A 23,229-nucleotide genomic window follows, 5' to 3' on the forward strand; every position below is an offset into this window, starting at 1 on the left:
TATAATGTTGATAAAAGATATGAAACCCTGGCATGAGGGTGATCAGACTGGAGATATCAGTCACAGCTCTCAACTAAGCAAACATTGCAGTTATTTAGAAATATTTGCCTAGTCCTCTCCCCAACAGATTTTCTCTTTTATGGGCCTGGGAATGAGGCAGCACACACCTGTACATTTTTACTCTGAGGCTTCCAGTTAATTCTAGTGTACATTTTAGAAAGAAAAACAAGGCCATTCTTATTGGGTATAAAAATAAAGATCTACAAAATATTCAAAGTGCATTACATGGCCCAGGAATTGTCATGGGACAGATGTGTCAGAAGATGATGTGGAGTTTGAAAGGTTGAACCTCTGTGACATGAAAAGCACAAACAGAAGTGGCCATGTGGGAAGAGGAGTCTAGGGAGATGTGGGTCATAGTGTGCTTTCATGTGCTGGTTTTGCAATGTTAGAAAGGAGTTTTTCAAGTATCAGAAGCATAGACGAGACATTGAGAGCAGACTTCAAGTGGGGTATATGCTGCAGTAAGTCAGATCGAGTGTGCCAAGTACTTTCCCTTCCTTTCTCTTTCTCTCCCTATTGCTTTCCCTGTCTATTGGTGTGCAAACCAACTCTTACCAGCTTAAATAATGGTAGTTGATCCTGTCTATAAAATCTGAGCACACTCCAGCAGCTATTTCCAGAGAATTTGTAGCAGAGACCTTAGTAACAGCAGTGGTTTTTGTAGTCATAGCAGTGCATCACTGAGGGGTCTTAAGAAGAAGGAGAATCAATAGCCAGGACTTTAATGTGTTTGATTTTCCTTATGTGCAAATGTTGATCATATGTATAGACTACTTAAGAATTAATGTAGTCAACTCTGTTGAACTTGGAGCCTAGGTAACTTGTGTATGAACTTTGTGGATTATGTGTAACTTTCTACCTTCTGTGTTTGAATAGTAAAACACGGCCTCACAATTATACTAGAAGCTCATAAGTCTCTTGGGTCTAAACCTCTCCCGTTCTCTTTTGATCTGTCCCCCTCTTCTTCTTTTTGCTGCAAATTCCTATATTACTTTAAGGCTTTCTCTCAGTTTATAAGATAAAGTCATAAGTACACTTTGTGGGACCACTGGAAATCCCTGAGGATAAGATCATGAAAGCACTTCCTCCAGTGCATGCAAATTATTAAGAATAGTTATTTAATTCTTTTAAAAGTGTTCTGTCCTCTAAATCAAACTTTAAAGCTAAGAGGTTGTTTAGGAAGTCATATTAAGATGCCAATGGGGTAAGCAATTCATTTAATGGACTGACTTTTAGGGCCTTGGTTGGCCATAGGTACACCAGTGAGAAAGTTCAGATTCAGCGTGACCATGTTAAAGGCAAAACACCCCTATGTTAGCAAGTTTACAGAACACATGTTGGGAAAACCACACAAATCCCAGTTGTGCCATGAGCTCTGTCTTCCTCAGATAAACATTACCTTGGGGACCTCTGTCTTTCTTCATGGTCCCTAGAGCTTTTGGCCCTGTCTCCTCCCTGTGCTCCTGCCCAATGGAAATCAAGCTTATGGTAGGAGCATTCACACAAGTTCTAGCCACTCTCCATGTTCCCCTAAGTCGCAAAATGATGTCCTCTGGCTGGAAGAGAAGGTAAAGCCTGTATTGGCTATTGCACTTCTTTGAACCACCTTCTTCTGCTCTTTCATTTCCCACCCTGTTATTGTAGGTACCCTGTTAATGATCTGTTCTTCAGAGTTCTTGCCTTGACATGTGCAGGCACAGGTCTGAGACAACTCAACTTGAAGGTTCCTGAATACAGGCTGCCTACATCTTCATCCTGAACATCCTCTCTCCTTTTGTATCATATAGCAGTGTTATTAACCTTCCCACGTCAAGATCTTGAGAAAAAATGTTATGACTAATATCCCTTTAAAATCAAAACTCTCTATTTAAGGAAATGATAATCAGTGAAAAGAAATGAAGCCAATTAGTTTCATGCTGCTTAGTGTTTTTCCCTGTAAGACATATTTCCTTGAAGTCCACAGAAACATCATATTAATTAGAGTTAAATTTGACAAATGGTATCACATTTCTTCCTTCACTTTGTAGCGTGTTCTCCGCTCTATGATCCTATTTTAAATGAGTCGCAGTTGACCAAACTAATTATATCAAACCTGAGTCACTTTAAAATTTAGGAATTTTCCCTATCTTCTTCCATAGATACTAAAAATTCATCAATGGATTTGTCCTGCTAATATCTGACTATACCTAACAAATTCTACTAAAGAGAAAATTTTATCCTCAGTAGTACATGTGGTTAAGGATGATCAAGGTAGTTTCCTAGTTTTGGTTCGTTCACTCCATATATATTGTCAAAATCTGCTTGAGTAAAAGTACATTGCTTAAAGCACAGTCTTGGTAGCTTTATGTGAGGAGCAATTGCAGCCAGCTAGCTGCATTAGTCATGGAAGACCAGGGCTTTATGTAGTGGCAACTGAACACTTCTTTATCGCTCTTTCTCTTTACACTCTTGGCATTTTTTTCACTTTTTTTCCTTCAGACTAAGTATACATTGATGTTTGTATTTCATACAATGAAAGCCTTCATGACACAGCCTTGTACTTACCCTTGTGCGTGATGTCCTCATTTGTGATTTGCTCCTTTGTGATATCCTTGTTTGTGGGGTTTGAGTTAAAACTATGTTTTGCTCTTTTAATTGCATACTTCTTCCTCCTTCTTCAGAGTATAACTAACATTTGGGAAGAATGTACTCCAAAATATGATAGTGTGATGAACCTAGTTCTTTTCATCCTTTGCCAGTGTAGATGAGAGATTCATGTTTCATGTTGTTATGCCCGCTGAAGGTACAAATTTTCACTTTCCCCCAACATTACTGGGATCATGAAATTTAACCCTGTATTACATATCTGCTAGTGCCTCTCTGCCAAGAATTGACTGCATCAGTCTTAGAATTGGTCCAGCCACAACAATTATTTATACAACACTCCTGCCTACTGAAAGGATTATCTGTAACATCTATTACTTCCCATCATAGAACAATGACATTTATTCCTTGAAAATTGTGGGTAAGAGTAGCCTTTCTCCACATGGGAGATATTCCTTGCAGATTGTAAGAATCTGAAACTTTCCTTCATTTGTTGGAAAGAGAAACAAAACAGTGAACAGAACCCCTTACAGATACTCCCAGTGCAGGGGAACCCATAGTTGTTCTAGGGTTATTAAATATACTGTTGGTGTGTGTGTGTGTGTTTTCATCTCATCTATTGGCTGTCCATTTCTTTTCTATAATCTTGCAAGAAATTTGAAAACAATGTAAGTGAATTTAATTTAGGCTGGTCAGTTTTGGAATATAGACTGGAGTTTAAAGGGGCTCAAAATTGACAGTATTGTGACATTTAACACAGCAAAGCAATGGGATGTTATTTCTCAAAGACAGTCACTAGGAATTTTCTTTTCTTTATTAAGTATGTTCTATGGATGAGATTGTTTTTATTTTTATGGATTTATTTTTATTAGGTACTGTCTAGGGGGCATTTATTATCAATTTGCCTTGCTTGAAATAGTGGAAAGCAAAATAAGAAAGCTCGTAATACCATGATTATTTTCAGAAAAGTGACATTAGTTCTTTTGTTTTGTTTTGAATCCTTCTCACTGTTAGTTTAAAATCATTTTTAAGTATTTCCCATCATTCATTGTAATTACGTCATTTACATTTCTACCCATGAGTGTATATGTGGTAGTGAACAGGGCTAGGGGAGTCATTTCTTTCCTAGCTTTTCCTAACACAAACATGCTTCAGACATCAAGAAGCTGAATTTGTTCACAAGAAGAGTCGCCTCCTATGAATACCTTGTAAAGATATTTCTCTCTTTCTCTTCTCCTGCACTCCTGCATTTGTGTGACTATATAATTAGATAGGAAACCTCAAAACCGGAGAATATCTTTAAAATACTTTATTTCTATCTCATAGTTTGACAGTGAAGAAAGAGTAAAACTATGATTGTCCACTAAAATGCCTCTATCTGTCTGTCTGTCTGCTTACATAATTATCTATCTACCTACCTACCTACCTACCTACCTACCTACCTACCTACCTGTCATCATCATCATCATTTGTGAAGTAATAGTGAACCTCAGATGGGCATCTGTTTTCCCTGTCTGCAGAGAAATGAAACTGAGTCTGACCATGTCATGGGATTGAAAAACAACAGGTCGAAGCATGACTGAGGGTAGAGTTTCATGGTAGCAATGAGCAATGAGCAAATACGAAATGTTGCTATTATTTTCTTCAGTCCCGGAATTTGAAGATTAAATTCAAATTAAATGTTAACTAGAACTATTAATAGCTATTGTCAGTGATACCAGTAAAGAACAGAAAGTGATAAAATCTGTAATGGAGTAAAAGAAAAGAAAGCAAAATAGAAATGCAAAGTGTTCTTGACTTCAAAACACTTTCCAAATATAATAATTAAAAATACCTCAAATATGAAGAAAGGCGAGATGGCTCAGCAGTCAAAAGCTCTTGCTGCTGAACGAGTTCCCAGCACCCATATTTGGTGGCCCACAATCTGTGTATCCAGCTCCAGGGAATCTGATGCCCTGTTTTGACCTCTTCATATCCTCACACACATGTGCACACATACCAACAGACATTATATATCCTCTAATCAAAATATGACCTTTTAAATATTGTGCAGATCTGTAACAAAGATAGGAAGACATAGAAAAAAGCAACTGACGTACTCCTACTTCACAAACCATCATCATTATTGCTTTCTTATACTTTGCATAATTTTATGTGTTTTCTTATCAGGTGTCCCTCAGATAGAATTCTGTATTATCGTTCTGTGGCTTTTCACTGACTCGTAAATATTTCTCCTGCCATATGATAAAACAGGTTACACTCATAAAATATTCCATCTTCATGGTATAATCAATTTCAGCATAAACATCAACATTACTTATATTTTTGTTACTTATATCCCTCTGCTCATCAGATTTCACAATGAATATTCTTGTATATAAATAAGATCTACATCTTATGTCATCACTCTGACTGATTTTTAGATTTTTGATATATAGGATAGGAAAAAAAGTCTTTTCAAGGAGCAAGAGAAGTGTAATTGCTAAAATATTTAATGGAAACAGAGACCCTGAAACTGCATTTTCCATTTTTTATCTCTGTCAATCATCAGTGGGAGTTTCCTAAAAAGCCCCCTTTCCCTGTGCCACGGGAAGCTTCTCCTTCGTTCTTTTTCATAAAATGAGGAGAAAGTGACAAGAGAATGTGTGAAAATCCCCATGCCATTTTTCCTTCCTGTTTCCTGCTGTGCCTTCTAATTCCAGGCTATATTTCTTGTCTCTTTAAAATTTCCTAGAACTTCACTTAAATGTCACTGATTTTAATAGCCCGGCATGGCAGCACTGCTTTCTGGCAGTGTCCTGATAGTGACATCAAAGCAAATGTGCTGGAATTTTACTCACTTTGATTGATGAGCTTTTGTTACAGAGGACAAATTGGATTTTTAAATACTGGTAATAAAAATTAATGTGTGATGTTGCGTTTTGGATGTTATAGGATCTCTGCCTTAATACAGGTTTCAGCAATGAAAGCTCTACCAGGTAATAGAACTTGACCACAAAGTTACCATCAAAGGCGCAAGGTGCTTAGCTCATTTTTCAATCTTTCCACACTGATGCTGTGAATTAGACTGTGTACTGTGAGCGGAAAGTGTACTTGGGAAATGATCTGTATTTTGATATTTCTGCTAATTGTGGTGTTTATTTCTTGTTATTTCAGCACCGCCCAGGTTTACACGAACTCCGGTTGATCAGACAGGGGTCTCTGGTGGAGTTGCGTCTTTCATTTGTCAAGCTACAGGGGATCCAAGACCTAAAATTGTCTGGAACAAAAAAGGAAAGAAAGTCAGCAACCAGAGATTTGAGGTATTAGGTCCATTGTTCTGTTTCTCTGGGGAAGAACACATTTATTCACTCTCTGCTCTGTCATGGGTTGGCATAAGCTCTGAGGTGTGACAATTATGTCACCAGCAATGAGCCCTGTAGCTCAATATCTTTCTAGAATAGAGAATGTGCTCATTGTAGTGGCTCAGTTTGTATCCACGTGTGTAAAAACTTTAGAGTGTGGAGAGTTGACTTTGTAGAGCACATGCCTGAGATTCTGCAAGTAAAGGGCCTAAAGCAGTCTAGGATCAGCCTACTAAGAAAGACCACTTTCTTTTAAGATTCCAAGGTAGAAGCCGGGCGGTGGTGGCGCACGCCTTTAATCCCAGCACTTGGGAGGCAGAGGCAGGCGGATCTCTGTGAGTTCGAGACCAGCCTGGTCTACAAGAGCTAGTGCCAGGACAGGCTCCAAAACCACAGAGAAACCCTGTCTCGAAAAACCAAAAAAAAAAAAAAAAAAAAAAGATTCCAAGGTAGAATACAGTGATCTCACTTTCCCAAGTCTAGTGGCTGCATGGAAATGTGTATTGTTTTTAGATGTCCCTACCCTCTCAGTCCTATAGTTTAAATGCAGTTTTATTTTCGTGGAAGGGGATTTCAATCTCTTTTACCAAAAGGCAACAGAACAGCAAGGATTGCCACGTGGTGGTGGTGGCACCTGCCTTTAATCCCAGCACTCATGGGGCCAGAGGCAGGCTGAACTCTTTGAGTGAGAGGGCATCCTTGTCTACAGAATGAGTTCCATGTTCCAGGACATGCCCAAAAGCCACAAAGAAACCCTGTCTCAAAATAAATAAATAAATGTAAATAAATAAATAATTTTTTTTAAAAAAAAGAGGAAGAAAAGGAAAAAGCCCAGCAAGGATGGGCTGGAGAGATGGCTCAGCCGTTAAAGGCTAGGCTCACAATCACATACACGTCCTTACACACCTTATACGCCCGTGTGAGGAGGAGATGAAACTGATTTTCCTGCCACTTCTGTTGATACTAAATATGGTGACTGGTGTCTGGTAAGCATACATTGGCTGCTACATATTAAATTATCTTTCAAAGTGGGAGTTAGAACGCTGGCTTTTAATACGTGACAATATAGAAAAGTTTCAGTATACAAAATGGTTAAGGAATATGAATATACAATTACATTTAATATAGAATTAATTGGAATTTATAATAATGATCTTTATACATTTTCCTATATTAAACCATAGAATACTCCTAAATAATTTTACGTGAAATTGTGGACTATTTGAGAAAAGATTTTAGTAACTGGAACTTTTCTCTCTTAGATGTATACTAGATTCATGTTAAAATGTGTGCTGAATAGAGTTGGAAATTTATAGTGGTGTTTTGAGACATTTAGTATCTCTGAATTTACGATTAAAATGGAATACATAATGAACTAAAATGAATACAATTAAAATATTTAGCCTCCTTCCTCTGTATGCTAATGCATGCACACAGAACCGGGGATTAAGCAACTCTGTACTGGGTTTGTTAGAAAGTCTAGTTTATCTACAGTCAAGGCCTGTGGAAACACTACGAAAGTGCAGTGTCCCAGTGAGCGGCTGTAGACGATCTCTGTGATGGAAGGGTAGTGCTGTCCATACCTACCATCATCCCGGTTTGCCCACATATTCTCCTTCTTTTCTCTACTATTACCAACCAGATCACCAGTGGGGTTCTTCTGTTTCACAGTGAAGCTCACAATGACAGTGCATTCAGGGCTCGTACTTAGAAAACGATTTTTGACCTGGTGAGGCAAGCCTCCACTTTATGGCCAGAAGGTCCTAAAAATGCAGAAAATGCTAAGCTGGAACAAATACTGGAATGATTTATGGTGAAATTAGGGCGTGCTGACAGGCTTTCGGGTATGACTGTCCTCTTGTTGTCTGCTTAAGTACTACATTTATGCAGTTTTTCTTCATGGTTCAACTATACATGTATATTGGTAGGAACGCGACCCTTTAAAGAGACAGAAATATTTGTGGTTTTCACTTTCTTTTCTGAGTATTCAGTGAGTCCACATAAGCACACGTGCTGCCAAAGTCAATAACTCAATTTTATCCATCCCAATTGTGCCATATTTATATAATTACTAGATATGTTAATGAGGAAAATCATTGTGGCTTTCCTTGGAGATTAGAAGTCTACTCTTGTGTATTTGTAGTTTTTGTCTTTTTTCTTACAAGGTATGTACATTTGATCAAATGTTCTGCTCTAGCATGCTATTAGAAGTCAGTGCTCTGTCAGACTGATGCCTGGTCCATTTGAGCCTAATGGCTGTCTCTGCACTACGGCACTGAGAAGTTTAGCTGAGGGGTGGATGCTTGTAACAACACCTGTGACAGCTATTGTTTCCTCTAATAGGTAATAGAATTTGATGACGGATCTGGATCAGTTCTCAGAATACAGCCCTTAAGAACTCCACGGGATGAGGCCATTTACGAATGTGTGGCTTCCAATAACGTGGCCGAAATAAGTGTGTCCACCAGACTCACAGTTTTACGTGGTAAGTGCTCAAGTTCAAGGCTATTGTTGTGTTGCTGGAGCAATTCTCAATGTCAAGTGTTGTTCTAGAGGCCTGTTCGGAGACCAGTGTTGTGGTATGATCATATGAGAAAAGGGTTTAAGTAAAACGTTGAGATGTGCCAAGTGTTATTTGGACAGTGGATCTCTTTTTGTTTCTTGAAGGAATGCTAATCTGGAAGAGAAAATGACAATGAAAAGTGTTTGTTTTAAATGCCTGATGCCATTTTGATTTTGGCAAGAAAATCTAGACGGGGAAATGTATGGCTTGCTCCTTTGTGCCTGGTTTTGTTTTTTAACTCCTACTTCTATTGTTTCTTGTACACACTGCTTACCCATGCTGACACTCATGGCTACTAAAGTAAAAAAGTAATACTACGTAAAAATGAGCTTCCCTTCCTAAATTGTGATCTCAAAGCCAAGGATAAGATATACACATTTTTATGTCAAAAAATGTTCTTTTCTTTTAGTCATTTTTTGAATGAGTATCCATTGAAGAATAAAATAGGATGGTGAATTGTGTCTTCCTCTGTGTTGTTTTTGCAGTTTGATAGAACATGGCATGGTCTCCCGTGTGCCTATTTTGTGGAGTTTCTTTACCATGATGGTATTGCAGTGTAAAATGTGGCCAATTGCTATATTTTAAGTCCGTATTATTGAGTAGAAATATGAGCATTGCTTAACTGGATCACATTATTATGCTAATATTTTTGTGTGTCTTTACCTCTTTCTCTGTTATACTGTTCTCTTGTTTTTGCTTTAGAATTGATTGTTTGCAAAATGTGCCATAGACCTTTTAATTTAATTTTGACAGTATTTGAAAAGAAATTAAACAAGAATGAGAAATTTCTAGGTGTTTTAAGTGGGGACCTGCCCAGAGAAGAAAACTTTATAAAGCCAAGATGAAAGCTGGAAGAATTCTAGAGTTCAGCACTAGTGTTTCAATTCTCTGGAAGGGCACATGCAGGTGAAAAGTAAGATCTTGTAAGAAGCTTTCAGCTCTCTCTAAAGTGAGGCTTCTGGCTATATTCCTGTGCTGCTGTTCTTAGAACCTAGACATTTAGCCCAAAAGCTGCTTTGAAAACTGAGTCCCAAACTAAAAACAATGAAAGTGTCTACTTCAGAGAAAATAGTCATTGCAGATTAACCAATGAAGACAGTTTTTCATAATCGCATGCAGTCCAAGCCTCCAATTCTAAAGAATTCCAGCCAATTTCAACCCCTGATTAAGCTCAAAAATTGATGGTAGAAGTCCTATGCTTCTCTCCTCATAATAAACCACATACATGGATTTTAAACTTTAAAAAGTATATAAAATATTTGCAAAGGTAAAAGGAGGAAAAAAATCCAATGGGTAGTTATTAACATTCAGATGTTAAACTTTAAGGGAGCATTCATCTGTGTGTGTAGGTAGTATATTCGTGTTACGAAGCATCTTGATGAATGCAAATCTATATGTGTATGTTCAGAGTGTAAGCAAGGCTAGAAACTAGGTTCAATCCTTACACACCCATACCTGAGCAAAACTCAGACTCACCTGTGATATTCTTTGAAACGTCCAATGGCCATTGGTTCTTTTAGTAGTTAGCAAGTGTACTACAAAGGTGAAATAAAACAGAGTTAATTCTGAACTTTTGGGCTTTTTGATTTTATCACCTAAGCTCCCTTGAATCACCTAAGTTCCCTTGCAAAGGAAACAGTATATGTGCTTTTCTTAACTTAATCTTTATTTATTCGTGATCATATCAACAAAATGTTGGCATAAAGTATCATTTTCCTTAGAAATTCACAGGGTTATATGTTTTCCTATTTCCTGGCCGCTGGACCCCTGTCTCCTGTGCTTTAAATAGTTCACCATTGTGTAAACAAATGCATTTGACAACTTCAATATGATCTTGACTTTCTACATGACCACTTGTCATATGCTATTCATTTGAATGAAAGACATGATTATAATAAGATATTTAACCTTCCTTTCTTAGATAATTGCATTTACTTCTTCTCTAAATGTTTCATGAGAAAATTCAAAGGTGACATTGAATAATGGAAAAGTAGAAAAGCCACAACCTTAGAGTCCTTCCTTCCATTTCCATTTCATGAAATAACCGAGAACGGAATCATCTTTGTTTCCCAAGGTCGCCTCTTTAACCTTTCTAGGTGTTGATAATTCTATTAATAACAATCATTTAATAATAGGACAGCAATAAACTAGTGTTTATGGACTTAGAACATTGTGAAATGTTTGGGAGATGGATGTGTGTGTGTTATAGCTAATGAGTTTTCTGGCCATCTTGCGTTTACTTTCTCTTGCGGATCATGTTGGCAGATATTCAAGAGTTCCCACTCGGCAAGAGATGGAGACCACTCTATACTTGCTGTCCAGTGGCCCTCAGCACAGGCCTGTTTCAGCTACATGGGTCATTTATTTTCTTCCCACTTTGCTGACAAATGCCAAAAATGTGCCAACTGTCATGATGGCTTTTGTCTAAGTAGAATGGATGGAGAGCACTCATTTATTTCAAATAGGCTCTGGGAGAACCTATGTAATTGGATAATCAAATGTCTGACCTGGGTGACTAAATGCAGAAGACATTATAATAATAATACCCTGACTACTCATGTGCACTGAAAGATCATTTGGGGGACACTTTCCCTCAGTAGTTTTTGTCAAATTTTCCCTACTCTGAAAAAAGCATTTTCACAATACAGACACCTTAAAGCTCAAGGCTGACCATGCCTTGAGATGAGATATTGGGCAGTTAAGCATATATTCTGTAAAGTGTAGGTCCCAGAATGGGACATGCAGGTTGAATGTGCTCATTCTGGTTGTTTTATTATTATTATCACCTTTATTTTCCATGGTGATGGAAGCACAGACACATCCTGGCACTAGGTACCTGGGTCTTTAGGAGGCTTTGTATGATTGCTAGATACATGCAATTCCTCCAGAGCAGACTGGAAGTGAAGACTGCTGGGATCACTAAGCTTGCTGAGGACTGAGGCTTATCTTCTGTGGAATACTGCTGAGAACAATTGATTAAATATTAGACTTGTAGGTTGGTGCGTGCAGGGGACCAGAGGTACATCTTAGGAGTAGGAATTGCCATCTAGATGAAATGGTTCTCTGGATTTGATTTGATTGCCTGGGAGGCTTCCCTGGTATCTGCAGGGAAACATAGAAATGTATATAATGTATATATAATGAAACTGGGAGTGAGCACATTCTACTGATGTGTGTTGGCAGCCACTGCGCAAAGGAGACAGTGCTTTGTAAAGTCTCTTCTTACGACTGAAGCTTTGGAGCTAGGGGAAAGGGGTCAAGAATCCTTCCTTCTTACTCACAAAATTCCCTTGCTCTAAAATGAAGTTTTAGCATAACTGAGTCATTATTTTCATTCCTTTCCTTCATACATGACTAAATTCATGCATGTTTCTTGAACTTTTTTTTTTGAGGGGAGGCCGTCTGGAAATACATTTCATTCAAACTAGTTACGCAAAATTGACATTTTCTAAATTTAGTGAATTACGTCCAGACATATTTGCCCATAGACAAATAGTGCTGCTCCTCAAACCCCCACCAGCATCACTACAACTAAGCGTGGTAAACATCACATGGCTTCTCTTACCTGCTTATGGGAAACTAGCTTTGCCACAGAAGACAAGTAGAGTACAGCGCTGTGTAATGTGTCAGCAGTCCCAACCAGAGGCAGTCCATTTACATAGTTTACAAAATACAGTTCAGAAAGTGACACAGCTCTAGAAATGGCCACCTCTAGGTGTTAGACAATGCAGAATACTGAGGCCAGGCTCCTGTCACTTGAGTTTCCATGCTGGCTCTGTGACAGATATCTAGGATGCTCTTACCCAGTCTTCCTATGCCCCTATTCTCCTAGTTATATGCCTTCTTTATCTTCTCTACCTCCTTTGTACAGAAAAGGTTTAGCTTAGTCTTCTGATCAGTCAGCTCTCTGCTCAGCTACTGTTCTATGGTTCTATGCCATGCCTAGTTCAGGAAGTCAGTTCCTGCAGGAGGGAAAAAGTGTGTTCCCTGAAGGTAACTGTTACTGAGATAGTAAAACATGGTGAGCAGTTTGGATGAGATGAGGCAGCATTGCATTGTAAAACAGAGAGAAGTGTTTGCATAATATGTCTGTTCAAAAAAAACAAAATAAAGCATAAGCCATTATAGCTGTTGTTAAGAAAAAAAAAAGGAACATGAACAACTTTTCCCATCACTCAGGGAGGTGGCAGTGAAGTCTCTGCCTTTGTGCACTATCCTGCGATCAGAATTAGCATGTTCATTACAGGCTCATTTTATTAATGCCTCTTTTTGAAGATGAACACAGTTGTCCCTGCTGTGAAAATGGTACTTTGCCGTTTATGTTATAAAGTGATCTCGGCTGGGGATCCAGGCTAGAAACATTAAAGAACAAAGCACAGCTGCTTGACTGCCACACAAAAGGATTTTATGAAAGACTGAAACAAAAGGAAGGGTGGCCAGCACAGAACAAACTTGCTGACAATTATGGTACTGAGGGAAGCCTACTTGAAAACGCTTAGGAAATAGTGGAGCGCTTGGGATAAATGGATAACAAAATGCTAACACGGATGCTGCTGTATAATGCCGCCTTCCTGCTGGAAAGAGGTGTCAGGGGGCAGAGGCTGGTTATGGAAGGGAACTGCTGACTTTCAGCAGTTTGATCTTTAGGACTTAAAAAAATCTTCTAATCAGTATCAGTGTCAGAAAGGCAGATGGGAGCCCCTTTAAATAGCGTTGGGAGATCCGGGAAAGGGGAGAGGTTAAAAGAATCTTCTCTGGTGATGTGTATGCAACCTCAGGGCTGTCCCTGTTTGCTTGTCACTTCTCATCTTGACTGCTGTGTGGATGGTGCATGCCTCTTCCTTGAAACCGTCCCTGCATCTTCTACTCACCAGACCATGCCTTTAAAGAGAGAATAAATGCCATTATGAATTACTACATTCAAGTAAGAAACAATTTTCTTTTCTTGATCTCTAAGTAAAATAATATATTTAGTGATTTTAAAATGAATATAAAAGCCACAGGAGTGTTTGCTAATTATTGACTTAAAGGGACTGTGGCAGGTTGAACCAGAAAGAAACTTGGTGTCATCTGTTATTTTGCTCATGATTTGAGAAATTAACATCTAGAGAACATGATATTGTTTGTTCTGATCTTTGGGGCTTAGTGTGATGTTTATTATCATGGAAGAATAGCATTGTTCCAATTGATAAGTCTACAAATGTTTATGAATCTGATGAAAATGCAAAATGTAGTGAAACGCTACCTAAATGATGCATCTTAGGAGAGAGGAGACCTGTGAGTGAAAGCTGGGAGCATTGAAGTCTATCAGACAGAGTGAGTCTGAGAGAATGCTAAACACAGAGAGCTTTCATGTCTAAGAAATGACTACTGTGTACTGGTCCAGGGCTGGTGGAGTATCATCAGGGTATTTCAAAGAAAGGTGACCACCGCATTGTCAACAGGATGGGCTTTTTTTTTTTTTTAAGGGCTTGGCTAACATGATTAATAAGACTGACAAGTCCAAAGATATGCTAGGTGTATCGGCAAGCTGGGCACCCAAGAAGATTTCTAGTCCCATAGCCAGCAGGCTCACGGCCCAGAAAGAGCAGATGCTTCAGGACATGTGAGAGTAGGAAATGCCAGGGTTCTGTTACAGGCAAAAGGGATTCATCCGCACTTGTGGAATGGCTACCCATTTTTGTTTCGTGCTACCCTTCGATTCGGGAGAGCAATCTATTTTATGTGATGTCTTAAAATTTAACCTTGTCCAAAGCACCCTCATCAAGAATATTTGAAGAAATAGCTGGACAGTTGGTCTATGAGAGCTAAAGCGTGAAATAAGCTATCGGAGAGGGACACAGTAGCTCACAGTGGAGCAGAATAACTGAGTAGTCTGAGAGGACTCAGTCTATGAAATGAGGACCAATAGGGTGAAGTCAGCAGAGGCCAGCTCTGTGAATTGAAATTTGTACAGGAGTTTATTGCAGAACTCAACAACTCATGGTCAATTTTATGTAACGTTTCTACTTTAAAGCTAGATATTTAGCCGGCTTCCCCTAATAAAATTGGGATGATTTTTAAAACTTCAATATCATTGCTTTCAAAATTAGTTTTATTTTAAGATACTAATTAAGATGCAGCTTTAAAAGTTGCGCATGCATAATTTATTGAGATTTGGGGCACAGATATACCAAATATCTTATCTAGGCCTTAATTATCAGAGTCCTAATTACATATTTCCTTAGAAGAGCAAGCAACTTATTTTATCCTATTAAAAAACAATGGGTGTCTGGAGAGATGGCTCAGTAGGTAAGAGCATTTCCCATATAAACATGAACTCTTGAGTTTAGATACCAACCAGGTGCTATGGGGGTGGAGACATGGGGCTTATTGGAGCTGACTAGCCAGCCACCTACCTCCAGGTTCAGTGAGAGACCCTGTTTTTTTATGGAATAAGGCAGAGTGATACAACAGGCTCTCTGTGAGAGTGTGCAGAGTCATGGACCTCTGCCTATATATGTGCATATACCACACTCCTGTAGCATATACACAAACACACACACACAAACTTATGAGTCAATGCCCACATTAAACTACTAAACTAAGTGACGTAATATAGCTCAGTGTTCTTATTTAATTTTTACTAGATTTTTTTGCCATACATACATTTTGATCATGTTTCCCCTCCCCCAATTCCTCTTGGCTCCTCCCACCTCCCTGCTCACCAAGCTTGGTTGTTTGTCCTTCTTTCTTTAAAAAAGAAATCAAACAAACAAAATGTAGTGTCATTTCATTTGAATTTTAATAAATAAAGCTTACCTGAAGATCAGAGAGTAAAACAGTCCCACTGGTCAACCTTACAGCACAGGCAGTGGTAATACACACCTTTAATCCCAGTAGCCACGCTAGTTTGCCATAGAAACCGGGTGGTGAGTGCCTTTAATCACAGTGGTGAGCACCGTTAATACCAGCCTTAGAAAAGATTATAAAACAGGAGGAGACAACTCTCAGACACAGTCTCATTCTGAGATTCCTAGAGGCAAGATCGCAATTTCAGACTGACATTGAGATGAGAGCCAGTGGCTGGCTGCTTTTCTTTTCTGACCTTGAGGTTGATCCCAATATCTGTCTCTGAGTTGTTTTTTTTTTTATTAATTATGCTTTACAAAACGTGGAAAACAAACAAGCAAAAAACCAATAAGACAAGCAAAAATGCTAAAAAAAGAAACCCAACAAACATGAACCAAAAATTTCACAAAGATGAGTTCATTTTGTGTTGTCCAACAACTCCCGGAGTTTGGTTATTATACGCAGTTATACTCATGAATAAAGCTGATTGTCCCATTGCATCTGTTATTGCTAGGAGTAGTAACCTCATGTGTCCATTACCCCCTTTTTTAGGGCTGTGGCCCTGTCTGGCTTGAGCCTGTGCAGATCTTGTGCATGCTGTCACAGTTTCTGTGAGTTCATACGTATGTCAGTCTAATGTGCCTGGAAGATGCTGTTTCCTAGGGTTGCCCTTTTCCCTCTGGATATTACAATCGTTCTATCTCCTCTTCTGCATAGATCCCTAAGCCTTGATGGGAGGGTTGTCGAGGACATCCCATATAAGACTGGGTGGTCCATAGTCTCTCACTCGGCATACTATCCAGTTGTGGGTCTCTGTGTTTAAGAAAATATTTTATTAAAGATGGTAATAAAAATATAAAGTGAACTTACCTATGATCTTTAAAAAGTATTTTACACGGGGCTGGAGAGATCGCTCAATGGTTAAGAGCACTGGCTGCTCTTCAGAGGTCCTGAGTTTGATTCTCAGCAGCCACATGGTGGCTCACAAAACATTTCTAATGAGATCAGGTGCCTTCTTCTAGTGTATAAGCATACATACATCAAGGCAGAACACTGTATAAATGGTAAATAAAATAAGTAAATTAATCTAAAAGATAAAAAGAGACTAGAAGACCTCCATCTCAAAAACAATAAATAAATAAATTAATTAATTAAATAGCTTACTTTATATCTCAGAACTTTCATGTCCTTCTTTTCAATATCTGACTACTAGCCTTGTTGGCGCAACTTTATATTTGTGTTAAATATGTATTACTGCCAACAGTAATGGACTTTTTAATAGTTAACATATTTTGGACATGCATATAATGTACATAGTGGTTTCTATGTCCGGGTTGTAAATTTGACAATGGTTTGCATTTTCACAGAAGGAGTCCTTCCCTTTTCAAGTTATTAACTAAAAGAGACTTTGGAAGAAATGAGCCAAGCATGATGGCACATACCTGTGAACCAGCATTGGGTTGACTGAGGGGAGAGCACAGCACTGGGGAGACAGAGAGAGGTAGATTGCACAGGAAGACTGAAGGAGGGAGATTGCACTGGGGAGACCAAGGGAAGAGGATTGCACTGGGGAGACTGAGGGAGGAGCACTGAACTGGGGAGACTGAGAGAGGAGGGTTGCACTGGGGAGACCAAGGGAAGAGCATTGCACTGGGGAGATTGAGGGAGGAGGATTGCACAGGGAGACTGAGGGAGGAGGATTGCACAGGGAGACTGAGGGAGGAGGATTGCACAGGGAGACTGAGGGAGGAGGATTGCACAGGGAGACTGAGGAAGGAGGATTGCACTGGGGAGACTGAGGGAGGAGGATTGAACTGGAAGACTGAGGGAGGAGCACTACACTGGGAAGAATGAGGGAGGAGCACTGAACTGGGGAGACTGAGGGAAGAGGATTGCACTGGGAGGCTGAGGAAGGAGGATTTCGCTGGGGAGACTATGGGATGAGAATTGTAATTGGGAGACTGACTCAAAATCTCTGTCTTAGAAACAGGATATAAAATCAAAGAATTCCATGTAGTTGCCCACTGCTTGGCTTTGATTGTCCGTGCACTTGTACACGTGCATGGCTAACCAGAGATGTAACGTGAGCCAGAAATAAATAGAGGAGTATAATTTTATAAAAAGTTATGGGTTTTAATAAACCTAATTGTTAGCTTTATATTGATACATTATACAGTCAAGTAAAGAACTCTGTAAGTGGAGGTATTTATACACATGTTTGTATGTACGTATGTGTGTGTGTGTATATACACACATAAATTGTTCATGAAATATTTAACTTCATAATGCTTTCTACTTTTGAAATTTTAATTTGTTTTGCTTTCATTTTATTTAGTCTTTTGATGTGTGTCAGCACTATTACTTTTATCTATGGCCAACATATATTTTTAGAATTTACTGGGTACCCAGAATGCGCTTGTAGAGTGAGTACACACATGGGCAGAGAGGTAGACCGTCACACATGCATCAGAGATGGCTTGGCCATGAGATAGGACACCTTGCCTATTCTGGACTAAATGCTTATTGTTTGCTTAGCTACTGTGGGTTGGAGAATATGAAAAGGAATCAGAAAATCAAGGTTTTATGAAAGTAACAGAGAGTGAAAAAGGGAGGCGCAAGAGAACTCTAGTTCTCTGAAGCTATATCAGGCGTGAGTTCCTATGAGCACTCCCCTGCTCCCTACCTACAGATCCAGACACACTCATCATGTCTAATGGAAAATTCTTACACTTTCAGAGTTATTGTGAGAAGTTATGGTACAGCTTTGAAGCATCTGGCATACTGACTTGAATATAAAAGTTCCTGAAATATGTTGATTCTATTACTTCTCCTTTCAGTATACCTTCCAACCTGAGCCTTGCTTTGTCAGTGTGGCTCTCTCTCTAGAGCAGTGTGGGACTCCTAACATGTCATGAAGGAGCATAGGTCATGAAACAGGAAAAGATGTTTCCTTGTCTCTTAACACATTGCTTTGTCCAGGGGATTGAGAAATCAGCTGTCATATGCACATAAGATGAAAGACAACTCCAATACTCTTGTCTTTTTTCCCCCAAAGTCTGACCATCAGTTATTCTTCCCCACCCCCAATACACACATACACATGCTCTCACTCCTACATTCATACAAGCACGTAAAAAGATAGTTTTTAAATTAATTTCTCTTACCAATTGTGATGCAGGACGTAATTGGAGGTAAAGTTTTGAATTCAGGTTTTGTAAACACAGACCCAGGTCACAAAGTTGCCTTTATTCTTGGCTCTTTGGCTAGATGCTCCATTCTTCACCTTCCAGAGCTTCATCTACTTCATCTCTCAAGTAAAGAAACCGAGAGAACGTGCTGCCTGTTGCAACTCATGCAGTCTACGAGGTGACATTTACAGTCTCGAATAAACTTGCTCACTCCACACTGTTGTCTCTTTGTGTCCTGAACTATTCTAAATGCTTGAAATATTCAAGGAAGGACATAAATTTGCCTGCTTTTGAGGCAAGTCTGTTCCCTCACATGCTGCTTCTGGTTTTGGTTAAAATGAGAAGCTGGTCCATGCAGTATCCCTCTCAAACGGGGATCTTCCTGCAATCCATCACACACCTTTCCATGGGACATTTGCTTCTGACTGGCTCCCAAGATTCTCTCGGTGTCACAGGAAGGTTTGCTTAAATAGCAGACATGTTTGACGTATGAAGCCTACAGTGGCAGAAAAATTAAGCTCATCCACATCCTCCTGAATAAAAATGTTCTAAAAGAAAAAAATGGATATAGGAAGATTTGGGATCAACTTTGCCTAGATTGTGAGAAAATATGATGTAGTAAAAATTAAGTAATTAAATTTGATGAAATCTTTCAGTGCAATGCAGTAGAAAGAACACCTTGTTTTTTTTTTTTGTTTTTTTTTTTTTCTTTTTTTTTTTTTTTTTTACTTATTTATTTATTTTTATTCTTTTTTAATTAAAATTTCCACCTGCTCCCCATATCCCATTTCCCTCCCCTCCTCCCAAATATTGCCCTCCCCCCACTTCCCTCCCCCTATCCCCACTCCTCTTCTCCTCCCCCCACTCCATTCCCCCTCCCTCTCGATACTGAAGAGCAGTCCAAATTCCCTGCCCTGCGGGAAGACCAAGGTCCTTCTATCTACGTCCAGAAAGGTGAGCGTCCAAACAGGCTAAGCTCCCACAAAGCCAGTTCATGTATTAGGATCGAAACCTAGTGCCATTGTCCTTGGCTTCTCATCAGTCTTCATTGACCGCCATGCTCAGAGAGTCGGTTAATCCTAACAACTGGCAGGTTGAGGCACGCAGATCTCTATGAGTTTGAGGCCAGCCTGGTCTACATTGTGAGTTCTAGGTCAGTAGGGCTACAAAGCAAGACCTTGTCTTATGAAGAAATATTTCCATTTGTTTCTCTGCCAACTTAAGGTGAAAGCTTTACTTACTGTACTTCATGTTTTCGGTCTCCTTCTCTTTCTCTAGTTAGAGATGACAAAGTACACGATAAAGTGTGAAGTGGTCTTAATAGGCACTAGTAAAACATATTAAAGTGTCTTCTCTCTCGGAAGACTTCATTAAGCAAAATTGATTTTTGTAATAAAATGTTTATTTATTAAAAATGAGATAGATGTTTTCACCCTTAAGAAAAATCCATTAACATATACTCCAAAGCAACAAGCACTTGCAAATGCTAATTTTAAGGACTAATCACTTGAGTTAGAACCCTAAGTCCTAAGGGTTCTAAGCATGACATTATGTGTAGTATGACAGACAGATCTGCAGTGCCAGTTACCGTCGAACCCGTTGTAAACAACTACATGTGCAACAGCCGACTTATTTGGGCTCCGATTTTCTTTGTTCAAAATTACCTTAATAAAGTTAACTTTCACTGGCTCAGTGGTAATTGAAATTTTCTCAGCTTGCAAAGAGAACCCTTCCAGTAATCATCTGGTTAGATGAATTCACTGTGGCTCAAATGGTTATTCTTAATGATTTGTTTTCAAGTTCCTGCAAAGAGCTCTTTCATTAAATGTTGTCTCATTGGACTGGCAGTTTGTCTCATTGGGACTTAGGTTTGGGATAATGCTTTCTTAATTCCCGAAGAACATGTTAAAATCTGTTTACGATAACCTAAAAATGAAGTGTTTGTTTGTTTGGGTTTTTTAAGTACACACGTATAGCTTCATGATGTAAACGGATGTGGTGTGTTTTCATTACACCTGGCTGTCTCATGCAAGTTCAGTGGCAGCTCTCTTGTCTCCTACTATCTCCCCGGATTCCATGGCAATTCTTCTATGGCAAGCATACATAGAGAGGAGGTGGTCTGATGGGTGCTGGAGTTGAACAAGTCCCCAAGCATGCTTAAAGCCCTGTAGCACCTAACACTCCACGTACTCAATTGTATGTTTTTGTAAAGTTTGAAAAGATAGACTTTTCCATTTGTTTAGGTAAAGTCGTTTCCCAAAGTTTTCTTGGGCTTTACAAAATCTGGTTCTGTGACTGTAGTTAGATCAAGCCACAGAAGATCCGTAGTCTGTTTGCCATGATTGACCATGGGATGTTTCCATAAGGAGACAGCTTTCCTCTCCCACCTTCATAAGGCGGCACAGAATCCAGACTCTGAATAGGTTGAAGATTCTGGATCCCTGGGTTTCCAGCAAATCTCTTAGCCCTGTGTTCTCCATCCTTTGTTCATTTGCTAATTCTACATAGGCAGTACACATTGGCTTCTCTCTAACAGCACAATACATGTTTCTCTGTCAACCAGCCTTTGTCTGGTAACTTAAAATTTCTCCGTTATAAAAGGCCATGTGTTTTTTTATTCCATCACCCTACTATCATCACTGATATGAAACATTTTTCAGCAAGATGGTGTAAAATATTTTTCAGCAAGGTGCTGTGAATTCATACAATATCTTCTTGTAATATACTCATAAAATTTGTTGGCATTGCTAAAATTAACCAAATTAATTGTTGAGCTACTTCTCTATGAATTGCTGTTGTCTTATTATCAAAGTGAAAGAGGCAATTAGTGGGGCATTAGTGCTTGGAACTGTTTTCTTAAATGCTTCCCTATAAAATGAATATTTAAAATTTCTTCAGATTCTAACGAGCACATGTGTTTGTACCTATATGTACATGGAGATTGTGCTTTAGTTTCCCAGCTGCTCAGACTCTAATAAGTACACAGGAGCTCTACTAATTACAACACTGTTTAGCCAATGGCTCAAGTCTATTCCTAGCTAGCTCTTATATCTTAAATTAGCCCATTTTTATTATTTTGTACCTTACCATGAAGTTCGTGGTTTGTCACCTCATGCTTTTTGGGTGGCTACATAGTATCAGCCTGACTGTGCCTTCTTTCCTCCTCTATCTCTGCTTGGATTTTTCCACCTTGCTATATTCTGCCCTGCCATAGGCCCAAGCAGGTTCTTAATTAACCAGTGGTGATAAAATATATTCACAGCATACAGAGGAGAATCCCATATTACCTGTATGCTTTTCCAGGGTTTTCATGTTATTGAAAGCAAAACAACAACAATAGTAATGGCAACAGAATGGAAGACATCCAGAGGTTAGAAATCACTTAGTATGTAACAGGCATGTGGAAGTATGGATTTTCGTTTGTGTATCTTCTTTCTGTGAAATTCAGTGACACTGATATCCTAAAGGGGTCTGAGAAAAGGATTTCCCTCTGCAAGAAAAAAGATTCAGCATGCATTATGGAGGAGCTATAAGAGAACACTGACCTTCGGACTCTCTGGACCAGAATCACTGTTTAGAGCCTCCAGGTTTCTTGACTCCAGATCCTTTTCTGTTTTCTGCTTCCTTCTGTCCTCTGAACCTGTGTTGTAGTTGTGTTAATGCTGTTTCAGACAGAAGATACAGGGAAATATAGGCATCAATTGCTCTTTTTTTTATAGCTCTTTTTTTCCGTTTCCGTTCAAAAGATGGCAGCTCGAGAGCAGCCTGGTCTACAGAGTGGGTACCTGGACAGCTAGGTCTACACAGAGAACCCTGTCTGGAAAAAAATGGAGGCATGTGAAAAGTGTTTTAAATAAAATAAAAGAGGTCACTGAATTGCTTCAAGGGACGTTTTGTCTCATCTTTAGTTTTTCCTTCTGTGAGAAAGGAGAGCCTGGAAATAAGAAAGATAGTGATATTGAGGGGTACAAAGATGGATGGTTATGAAGAAGAAAATTCATTTCTTAGTTACCACTTAAAGAATAAGAAATATGCACCTAAGCGCTGGCTAAAAGCATATTTGGAAGATACATTTAATGTGATATAGAGATGTCTCAGCGATCAAGAATGGTGACTACTCTTGTCGTTGTTTCTGACACTATGTGACATCCTATGACTGTAAATGTAGTTTCAGAGACTCTGATGCTCTCTTCTGCCCTTCATGCACTCTTGCATTCATGTGCGGGACATAAGCTCACACATGGACCCACACATACATAAAGTATACATATAATTTACAAAATACATTTGATTTTATTGTGCTTTAGCAACTTCTTTTTTATTATTATAGCAAGTTAACTAAATGAGGGATAAAAAGCCAATGTAGTATGGGACTCACGTAGAATCCAGAAAGCGTAACTCAGGGCTATCGAGTAGAATGGTAGTGACCAGTGCCTGGAATGGGAGAGCATTAAGAAGATATTGACCAAAGAATTAATTAGAAAAACATCATTTCAAGAGATCTGTTGTAAGTATAATTAATAGTATATCTCATTCTTTTTTTTATTTTGTAATTTTTTTCAAGAAGCCTATAAAAATATACCATTCTTTCCACAAAATGCTAACTCTGCATGATAATGTATTTAATAGTCAGATTTTATCATGCCACAATTTATAT

General features: G+C 38.9%; 1 protein-coding gene across 34 annotated transcripts in view; it reads left to right on the forward strand.

The window, feature by feature from the left end:
- Ptprd (protein tyrosine phosphatase receptor type D) overlaps positions 1-23,229 on the forward strand; it is a 2,217,081-nt gene that overhangs the window by 1,932,238 nt on the left and 261,614 nt on the right. For all 34 annotated transcript variants that reach the window (XM_057783903.1, XM_057783917.1, XM_057783909.1 and 31 more), the window contains 2 exons: positions 5,803-5,948; positions 8,334-8,475. In XM_057783903.1, the coding sequence (XP_057639886.1) occupies positions 5,803-5,948; positions 8,334-8,475 (288 nt within the window). The remainder of the gene's footprint in view (positions 1-5,802; positions 5,949-8,333; positions 8,476-23,229) is intronic.

Source organism: Chionomys nivalis, chromosome 11 (genome assembly GCF_950005125.1).
Source record: "Chionomys nivalis chromosome 11, mChiNiv1.1, whole genome shotgun sequence".
NCBI classification, from domain to species: domain Eukaryota; kingdom Metazoa; phylum Chordata; class Mammalia; order Rodentia; family Cricetidae; genus Chionomys; species Chionomys nivalis.